The 11343-nt window shown below is 39.7% G+C and overlaps 1 protein-coding gene across 1 annotated transcript; it reads left to right on the top strand.

Annotated features, from left to right (window-relative positions):
* Positions 10133-10981, top strand: LOC109841779 (protein JINGUBANG-like). The gene has a single exon (XM_020410719.1). The coding sequence runs from the start codon at positions 10133-10135 to the stop codon at positions 10979-10981; it is 849 nt and encodes a 282-aa protein (XP_020266308.1).

Below are 11343 nucleotides of genomic sequence, written 5' to 3'. Positions count from 1 at the left end.
CTTTCAAAACATTAAATACTGTGTCATGTCATAACCAAATAAGTGTCAAAGGTCAATATTACATAAGTGTTCATGTACAGCCAGGTAGCTATCATGTCCAAACTCTCATGTAATCATGTATGTCCTGATTAGGATAAGTGTCATACTCATAGCTTAACAAATGTCCAAGACGTGGTCAAATATGTAAATGTCCAACACGATGACTCGAAATGGATTTATAGTCCAACACGAGGACTTTAGTTGGATTATAGTCCAAGCACGAGGACTTCAATGGATTATAGTCCAACACGAGGACTTCAATGGATTATAGTCCAACACGAGGACTCAATGGATTATAGTCCAACAGAGGATGTATATATAAACCGATGGAATACTAGAAGTAAAGGTATACATATTCTACTCTTGTGCATGCCTCACGGTACAGATCTAAGCTTGGTGTCAGAAATCAGTCATCTCATATGTGTAGATAAAAACATGAATACTACTCAATTTAATACTCGATAAACAAGGCAACTACTCTGTTCAACAAAAGTTCAATAGAACCCTCGATCATATATGAACACTGTATGAAAGTATAAGGCAAGTAGTTGATCAAGCAGAATATACAAACGAAATAGGAAAAAACTCCGATGAGTCGATCAAATCAGCACATCTGCAGTTTTCTGCAGAACATAGCATTAGTAAAATGAGAAGAATATCTTTCTCATGGACAAACTCTTTTTAAGAATAGTTTTTGTTTTGGAAAACTAAGACTCACATAGATATCATTTGACACTAATTTGGCCTCAGTTTGGAGTTCATATGATATTTCAAATTTCCAGTCAAATATTTTATGTGCGCAGCAGATTTTCTGCAGGATATATCATCAGTAAAATTAGTATATCTTTCTCTTTCTCTAGGAAAACTATCTATAGGTATGGTTTTCTGTTTTGAAAACTAGATTCACATATCTTTCAATTGGCATTAGTGTGGTTCAATTTGGATTTCATTTGTTATTTCAAATTTCTAGCTCAATAGTATATGTGCAGCAGATTTTCAGCAGAACATAACAAGCATGATTATTTGCACAAGAAATCATATGTAAACCTTCAATCATGCACAAAACTTTAAAACGAAGCATAAGACATCTAAATTCAGATAAACAATATTTTAAATTATTTTCAGATCTTAAAACACTTCTATAAATTCGTGCTTAATCTCTTTAACATGAAAAGACCTAGTTTTCATACATATATACAAAAGATCCAATTTTTATACACAAAATAATTGATTAGGCTCTATAAAACTCATTAAAAACTCTTCAAAAATATTTTAAAAACTGGGAGGGGGATTAGTAGAGATGATACTCGCCTGGGGTTGAAGGAAAAACTTGTTAGAAGCAACGTCGAAGGAGATCTCCGCTCCAAAAGCCAAAAAAAAAAAAATCAACAAAAACCCAACTTGAAAGCCTCCAATCCTCTCCAAGAATTCAAAATATTTTTGAAGAGTTTTTAATGAGTATTCAAATTTTGAGATGAGGTGAAACCAGAAATATTATGACTTTTCGGAGTAACAAGCAGTGCCTTTATTTCCCCGCTGTTGATTTTAGAATATTATATATTCACTGTATTTTCATATACAACGAGCAAAAATACCATTTGTAACGTTATGAGTGGCAAAATTTTGACGAAATAGTATGCTGGTCCCTAAATCCTCGGAGTAACAAGCAGTGCCTTTATTTCCCCGCTGTTGATTTTAGAATATTATGTATTCACTGTATTTTCATATACAACGAGCCCCTGGGTTCACACAAGGCTGCAGTCCGAGGTGAAACCAGAAAAGTCATAATATATTATATATTATTTATAAATGTATAACATATTTATTAATATTTATCATAAAGTATTCAAATTTTCGACGTTATCAGCACGAAGTGTTCTTGAATCCCTGAGCCATAAAAAAATATATATTTCCTTCCTCTTTTGCGCATTGAGATCTGGTTCGTTGCAGTGGGAGCGTTCGACGGATCATCGCAAGGAGGCAGCGTTCTACGGATCTTTAGTATCGATCGTCCCTAGATCTTTGATCTAGAGGTAATTACTATAATCCATAGAATAATATATGACAACTGGAAAATTTTAAAAAAAAAATTTGTTACTGTTCACCGAGGGTTACTGTTCACTCGGGAATTTTTCAGTTTATTAAGCAATTTTATTGTTGTTCATCTAATCTAATTGCTTTCATTATTTATTGGCATAACTAGTAATTAATACTATTAGTTAATTGCTATTCAAAAAAAAATAAAATAAAAAACAGAAATGTTTATGTGCTCATGTTGATATGATATTAAAAGTATTAAGTAGGCAGTATCGCATAGAAACAACAAGAAGTCTAAAAAAAAAAAATCAAAGAAAGCAAGGGTTTACTGTCCAAATTTGTTATGCCTGTTGCATATATTATTATTAAATTGCGTGGATGTTTAAATAAATAATGTTGTGGTTTTTGGATCAGCCTGTTTATCACCAAATTTAAATTCCTTGCATTTTCTTTTACTTCTGAGAGAGAAATTATAGTGAGGATATAATTGTAAAAAGTCAAAGACCGGTGTATTCCATTGAAGACGAAGGCATTTTTGCAAAATACAGGGACCCCCAAGGGTTTTCCAAATTGTATTTTAATTTTATGATTTTTGTTATCTTTGGACTGTATAATCGGACTTTGGACACTTTTTATTTTTTTGGTGACGGGCTGATCCACGCAACATGTTTATTGCATGAATTTTTAATTCCTTATTATTAATTCATGTTTTTCAAATGCATAGATAAAATGGCTAAAATAGCGAGCGTTGATTTCGAAGTCCTAGACGCTGCTGGCAAGAATTATTTGAGTTGGCATGTGGACCTGAAGTTCCACTTACGTGCCCAGGGCTTATTAGCCACAATTTCAACTCCTGCTCCACCGGCTCCGGCCACTGGTACGGGTAATGCTGTAAATAATGCTGAGGTTGCTACTACAGTGATCGTCTCTGATATAGATAAGGCGAAAGCCATTATCTACATCAGGAGACATATTGATCGGACCCTGAAGGCCGAATACCTGACTGTAGAGGACCCAAAGGAATTGTGGACTGCACTTGAGGACCGATACAAACCTCAGAAAGATGTGATCCTCCCACGTGCACGTTATGAGTGGGAAAACCTCCGACTTCAGGACTTTAAGTCCGTAGCTGAGTGACCCAAAGGAATTGTGGACTGCACTTGAGGACCGATACAAACCTCAGAAAGATGTAATCCTCCCACGTGCACGTTATGAGTGGGAAAACCTCCGACTTCAGGACTTTAAGTCCGTAGCTGAGTATAACTCAGCACTTCATAATATCACCTCACGCCTGAAGTTGTGTGGTGAAGAAGTTTCGGAGGAACGCATGTTGGAGAAGACTTACACATCCTTCCACGAGAATGATGCAATCCTCATGCAACAGTACCGCGAACGAAAGTTCAAAAAGTATTCTGAATTGCACTCCACCCTTCTGATGGCGGAGCAAAACAGAGAATTGCTTTTGGCCACTCATAACCTACGCCCTGCAGGCTCAGCTCCTCTACCCGAAGCTCACATGTTTTCTTCCCAGAAGCAGAAGAAAAAGCATAAGGGTAAATTCAACAAGGGGAAAGCCCCTAAGTGGCAGGCCAGATGTCCACCCCAGAAAAACAACCCGCCCCAGAGCAGCAATAGTGAGGGAAAGAAGAAGTGGAAGAAGAAGACCACTGAGCTGTCGTCCATTCCCAAGAACACTTGGGAGGACAAATGCCACAGATGTGGCATGACTGGACATTGGTCCAGAAACTGTCGCACTCCACGACACCTCCAAGATCTGTATCTAGCGAGCCAGAAGTCTCCTGTTGAAACAAATCTGGTGGAAAAGCAGCCGTCTACTCAGTTCACTGCTGATGACTTCGAAATGGATGATCTTCTCGACTAGATCCATGTTATCTTTATATGCATTTAAATTCTCATAGTACTTTCATCTTTAGTTCTTTACTTTCCATGTAATGCAATTTACTTTTCAATAAAGATAGTTATTTTCTTTAGATTAAAATATTGCATTCATGTTATAGATGAAGTGTGAGTGCCTTGTGGACAGTGCCTCGACGCACACAATCCTTCGCGAAAGAAGCTATTTCAATAGCTTATATGATTATGACGATCCTGTAATTACGATTTCAGGACTATCTAATATAATAGAAGGATTTGGTGAAGCAATGATATTGCTCCCAAATAAAACGAGACTAATAATAAAAGATGCATTATTCTCTCCGAAATCTAATAGAAACCTCATAAGTTTCAAGGATATTCGTTTAAACGGATATCACTTAGAAACCAATGAAATAAATGAGGATGAGTATTTGTATGTAACTCGTCAAAAAGATGGTTCAAAAACTATCTTAGAACGATTCAAGGGACTCCCGTCGGGTCTCTATCATACATATATTCAACCAGTAGAAGCTAACATGATTGTGCACCAGAAGTGCCATTCTTCGACGAAATTTAAACTTTGGCATAACAGACTGGGTCACCCAGGATCAGCAATGATGCACCGCATCATGAGCCAATCAAGTGGACACAACCTGAAGAACCTGAAGATTCTTCAGAAGAGTGATTACTCATGTCTATCTTGTTTTCAAGGTAAACTGATCACGAGACCTTCCCTTCTGAAAGTGGGATTAGAGTCTCCTAGCTTCTTGGAGAGAATACATGGCGATATTTGTGGGCCTATTCACCCCGCAAGTGGACCATTTAGGTACTTTATGGTACTTATAGATGCATCAACCAAGTGGTCTTACGTGTGCCTTTTGTCCACCCGCAACTTAGCTTTTTCAAAGCTATTGGCACAAATTATTAAGTTGCGGGCTCATTTCCCCGATAATCAAATCAAGAAATTACGTCTTGATAATGCGGGAGAATTCACTTCACAAGTCTTTCAAGACTATTGCCTAGCAACTGGCATCGAAGTTGAACATCCTGTAGCACATGTTCACACCCAGAACGGGTTAGCAGAATCTCTAATTAAGAGATTGCAATGGATTGCTCGTCCATTGTTGATGCAATCACAGTTGCCTGTTGAGGCTTGGGGTCATGCAATATTGCATGCAGCATCACTTATCAGAATACGGCCCTCTGGTGGCCATATTTTGTCACCAATGCAGCTTGCTTATGGTGCACCTCCGAATATCTCACATTTGAGAGTGTTTGGTTGTGCAGTTTACGTCCCAATTGCTCCTCCACAAAGGACCAAAATGGGTCCACAGCGTCGTTTGGGTATCTATATAGGGTTTGATTCGCCCTCTATAATAAGATACCTTGAACCCCAGACGGGTGACGCATTTAAAGCACGTCTTGATGATTGTGAATTTGTTGAGGATTCATTTCCTAAACTTGGCACACAGTCCAGGAAGCCTGACGCTTCTAAGACCATTTCTTGGAACACCAAGACTTTGTCTCATTATGATCCGCGTACTAGTCAATGTGAAGATGAGATCCTAAAGATTCTTCATCTTCAGAATACAGTACATTTACTTCCGGATAAATTCACTGATAACCAGAAGATTGTCAGATCACACGTCCCTGCTGTCAACACGCCAGCTAGGATTGACATCCCCAAAGATGGATGCAATCCGCCGGCAGCAGAAACGGCTGTACCTCAATTGAAAAGAGGACGCCCACCAGGTTCGAAGGACAAAGTCCCTCGTAAAAGAAAAAATCCTGGAGAAATAAAAATGAACCCAACACAGGATACTGAGCTCAGACCAGCTTCCTCTCCCCTCCTAGATTCCCCTGAAGAGGAACAAATAGGAGAAACATCATTAAATTTTGTACGTACTGAGGAGGTACTGGACAGAAAAAGCACAGTCGTCGACGACGACTTTGCGTTCGATATTGCCGTTCACGTCACTGAATACGACGATGACATCGAACCACGGTCTCTAGCGGAATGTAAACACAGAGATGATTGGCCAAAGTGGAACGAGGCAATAGGAGTAGAGCTGGACTCACTCTTGAAACGCGAAGTCTTTGGACCAGTAGTCCAAACACCTAAAGGTGTAAAACCTGTGGGATATAAGTGGGTCTTCATCAGAAAAAGAAATGAACACAACGAGGTTGTGCGCTACAAAGCACGGCTTGTAGCACAAGGTTTTTCCCAAAGACCGGGAATAGACTATGAAAAAACATATTCTCCGGTTATGGATGGGAATACCTTCCGATTCCTAATAAGCCTCTCATCTCTGGAAGGCCTAGAAATGCAGCTCATGGACGTTGTGACTGCATATCTATATGGCAATATAGATAAAGATATCTATATGAAACTCCCTGAAGGATATAAAATTCCACCAGAGATAGCAGATAGACCTCGGGACGTCTATTCTGTTAGGCTTCAAAGATCATTATATGGTCTTAAGCAATCGGGGAAAATGTGGTATAACAGACTAAGTGAGTTCCTTGCTACGCAAGGATTCACAAATGATAAAGTCTGCCCGTGTATCTTTATAAAAAGATCGGGAACAGGATTCATTATAGTCGCCGTCTATGTCGACGACTTAAATCTCATTGGATCTCCTGCAGAGATCGCTGGGATATCTGAAAGCCTTAAGAATACTTTTGAAATGAAAGACCTAGGCAAAACAAAGTATTGTCTTGGCTTACAGATCGAACACCTTAAGGGTGGTATCCTGTTACACCAATCCACATATACACGGAAATTACTTAAAAATTTCCGAATGGATAAATGTCATCCTCTTAGTACACCAATGGTTGTTCGATCATTGGATGTAAAGAACGACCCCTTCCGTCCGCTGGAAGAGGGGGAGGAAATGCTAGGTCCTGAAGTACCTTACCTCAGTGCCATTGGAGCACTATTATATCTGGCTAACTGTACGCGTCCCGATATAGCGTTTTCAGTTAACCTACTAGCCAGATACAGTGCAGCGCCCACAAAGCGCCACTGGAATGGAGTTAAGCATCTTCTGCGCTACCTCCAAGGGTCTATAGACCTGGGATTATATTTCCCGAAGGGTGGGTCTCCCACCTTAATTGGTTATTCAGATGCAGGTTACAGGTCTGATCCCCACACCGAGAAATCACAAACCGGATTTGTGTTTACATTCGGTGGTACGGCCATCTCCTGGAGGTCTGTCAAGCAAACCACTGTAGCAATCTCATCCAACCATTCCGAACTCCTCGCGATCCATGAAACCAGCAAAGAATGTGTTTGGCTTCGTTCTGTCATTCAGCACATCTTAGTGTCTACCGGCCTGAAGACTGGTGACCTTGAGCCAACTACTATATTTGAAGACAATGCAGCCTGCGTTGCTCAACTTCAGTCTGGCTTCATCAAGGGTGACAAGACGAAGCACATATCTCCCAAGTTTTTCTGGACGCACGATCTTCAAGAGGAGGAGCAAGTTAAAGTACAGCAGATCCAATCATGTAATAATTTAGCTGACTTGTTCACTAAGGCTCTGCCTAGATGTACTTTTGTAAAACTTGTAAAAGGAATAGGGATGAGACATCTGAAAGACCTACAAGCCTGAAGCTTGTATGGTTCAGGGGGAGTAACCTATGGGTTGTACTCTTTTTCCTTAGGCTGATGGTTTTTTCCCACTGGGTTTTCCACAGCTAAGGTTTTAACGAGGCAAACAAGTTTACTCTGGATCCAGAAGTATCCACCCCATTAGCTTTACGAACTCTGAAGTGTTCATAAGCTAAACCCAAGGTAATGGATGGATAAGGGGGAGTATTATGAGATGAGGGAGGCCTTTGGCCTCCCCCTCATTATCCCTCCATTCACACCCCATTATGGTGATGTAACACCCCATTAAGTGAGGGTGACTCTTGGGTACTCAACCTATTCACATTGACTATCTATAAATATACATCATAGGCCTTTGGCCTATGTAAGAGTTTCAAACACCAAAGAAATTATTGATAAAATTATTTTTTGAATTTTTTTTAAGAGAAGAAACAAGAGTGACCCAAAGCTCCAGTTATTGACCACACCACTGATGGCGGGCCCTGAAATTTTTTAAACTTCTTTTATCCTTAGATAAAGAGAAAAATATTTGTTGATAAATGGATATTCTGAGAGTAAAAGAATCAAAATACTTTCACTCAGGGGTCTTTCAACAATTTGGATGCTAGTACGGGATGCCTATAACAATAATGGAACTGCAAAAGGTCTATCTGTAATTAGGCGATAATAAAAGATGTCTATCTACAATTCATATTTTTTTAATAGTGAAGTACTATTTTAAAATAGTTCAGACCCACCTTTTTAGCTCATGTTTGTTTTCTTATCCATACTATTTTTAACAAGGGGTTCATTAATTTAAAAAAACGGGGACTAATAATCTAATATAAACCCACTCCACCCTCACCTTTACAATCCGGGTATTAGCCATATATTTAGGGGGAATAAGATTTTGTTGACGAAAACACCCATATCCTCTTTAATTCCTTCGATCTTTTTTTTTTTTTTTTTCCTCCCATTCAGTTCTCTCCAAAACTTACACAAATCTACAGAGCTTCATTAGATGATGACGTTTTTGCTTTGACTAGGGTCGAATGAGACAAAATCATACTGTCCGATAGAGATGAATTTAGGAGCAAACTGATCGATATGGTCGGTTGACTACGTCTTTTGTGTCTCCCACCGCACAAAGCATTCGATAACTTTCAAAATCTCATTAAAACAGCAATTTTTTTTTTTTTTTTTTTTGTTATTTTTTGAGTGGGGGAATGAATCAAGGCAATGTTAAGCACCTGAAAAGTACTATTGTGACGCATGAAAGTTACCTTTTAAAAGACTATTTATTTAATGTTAATAGGCTCGGAAAACTTGTCTTGCTTTCGTTTAATTATCTGGAGAGTGAGTTTTCGGTTTAGGTTTTGTTGCGTTGGCAGTTGGTGTGGGGATTATGGTTGCGGTTTTTGAGCACAAATAATTGAGCAGCAGTTTTCAAAGGTGACTTCAGGATGATACCAAGCAATTATTACAGGTTCACCCAGCTCCATTTTGTCAATTTGGCGAGTGTTAGCTGGGTTAGGTCCCCAGTTCCTATCTGTTATCAAATGGAATCCAATCACGAAAACTAAATTGCGTTCATCATTTTAGTTGCGACTCTTCAGGACATCCTCAGGAACTCTTTAAGAAGGTGACACCACAACTGATGGCGTTCATGTAAATCAAAATAAATTCTTATAGACATGCAAATCTAGCATAACCAGAATTTGTGCATGGCTAGTAAAAAATAGACCTAAACTGTGCCGCAGGTAATCCTGAGACCAAAGTCTTAAAGCCCATCCTCGCTGCGTCAAATTTCTGAAATTAAACTGAGAATTGGAGCTAGAGGGTTATAATATTGCTCTAACGTGTGCTCGCAAGCTAAACAATATTTTTCATGAACAAAAATCTGAACTCACACGGCGGTATCTTCTTACGAAGAATCATATATCTGGGCTCTTGTAATGATATCTTTTTTAAAATCTGCTTAAAATATGTGAATCAAAGTGAATGAGTCCTGTAGATCAGAATCAAAGCGGAGGCTAATGCTCATAGTCTCTAGAATATGACAAGGAAAGCATTAGCCCCTCCACAACTTCTCAGTACACAAGGGCATGGAATCTACGCAAATCTTGAATCTACAGTACAGCACTCTGCTTCTCAGGTTCTCAATGTTGCATCACACTCTATACCCCATTTGACCAAATGATCCTGCTGTCCTTCACCTTTCTACAGCACAATCATGAGTTGTTTCTTATATAACAAACAATACAAAATCCCTCAATTCCCCCACAACCTATGTACTCTCCTCTAAAACATACAATGGAAACTACGTCTATCTCAGCTCAACCAAGCCTCCCATCCCTCCCCTCACTCAACAACACCCATGAATCTCCAACACAAGCCCTCTATCAATGCATCACCACCCTCAGAGGGCATTCCTCCTACATCTCAGCCCTCGCAGTCGACGGAAACTCCCTCTACAGCGGATCCGCTGACAGACAAATCCGAATATGGACCCACACCGGACATGAATCGCGCTGCACGACAATAACATGCGAAAGCCCGATAAAATCACTGCTGATCTCTAAAGACACAATGTTCAGCTCACATCAAGACCATAAGATCAGAGTATGGCACATATATACCAAGTACACTCAGCCCTGCAGGCTGCAGGCAGTCCTTCCAACCGCCAAAGATCGCATACTGAGCCTCCTGTCGCCGGGCAAGCATGTACAGGTTCGTCGCCACAAGAAATGCACCTGGGTGCAGCATGTTGACGCAGTTTCTGCACTGGCTTTTTCTGACAACCGCACAATACTCTACTCCGTCTCCTGGGACCGTTCCCTCAAAATATGGCAACTCTCAAGCAACAAGTGCATCGAATCGGTACCCAGAGCACATGATGATGCGATCAGCGCAGTTGTCATATCAAAGTTAGGGTTTATATATACAGGCTCAGCGGATACAACCATCAGGGTATGGAAAATGCAAGAAGGTCAAAAGAAGCACAAGCTGGTCGATACTCTACAGGGGCATCGATCAGCTGTAAATGCGTTGGCGCTGAGTGTCGAGGAGTCTATACTGTATTCAGGTTCGTGTGACCGATCAGTGGTGGTTTGGGGAGGAAGAGATGGACATAGAGAAGCCACAGGAGCTCTCAGAGGGCACACCGGAGCGGTGCTGTGTTTGTCGGTAAGCGGAGATTTGGTATGCAGCGGGTCGGCCGACCGAACGGTGAGGATGTGGAGGAGAAGAGAAGATAAAGGTGAGCATTATTGTTTAGGTGTGCTTCAAGGACATGGAGGGCCTGTGAAGAGCCTGGCAATGGTGACAAGCGATGAAGATTGTGGGGATGAGTGTAGTTCGTGGTTGGTGTACAGTGGGAGCTTAGATTGTGATATAAAAGTATGGAAGATTTTGGTTCCATCTTCAGAGAGAGAATAGGATCAATTTGAGGATAATAGGGGAGTTTTATTAGGAACAGATTCAGTCTGTAGGTTTCGTGTAGTTCAAAGTGCACACAACGATATGATCAACAGCTACATTATTATTACTTGCATTATCTAGTAAAAGAGAAAATATTTTTTCTGAAATTTCTAATTTTATAGTTCTTCAATTATTAATTGATCTAAAATGTTTTTAGGAGAGTTAAACTCATTTTTACTATTTAAGAACGTTTAAAATCATGTTGTTTAAGGTTTGGGATTTTTGATAATGAGGTTTTAACCATTTAAACTTGTTGTTTATTGCCATAGTTCTCTATTAAGATTATAGTATAATGGGTGTAGAAATCCCCGAGTTTTTGT

The sequence above is a fragment of the Asparagus officinalis genome, chromosome 5 (genome assembly GCF_001876935.1).
Source record: "Asparagus officinalis chromosome 5, Aspof.V1, whole genome shotgun sequence".
NCBI classification, from domain to species: domain Eukaryota; kingdom Viridiplantae; phylum Streptophyta; class Magnoliopsida; order Asparagales; family Asparagaceae; genus Asparagus; species Asparagus officinalis.
This window is presented reverse-complemented; position numbering and strand designations above follow the sequence as displayed.

Excerpts from the sequence above, each read along its gene's own strand:
- LOC109841779 (XM_020410719.1), top strand. The coding sequence starts at position 10,133 with ATGTTCAGCTCACATCAAGACCATAAGATCAGAGTATGGCACATATAT.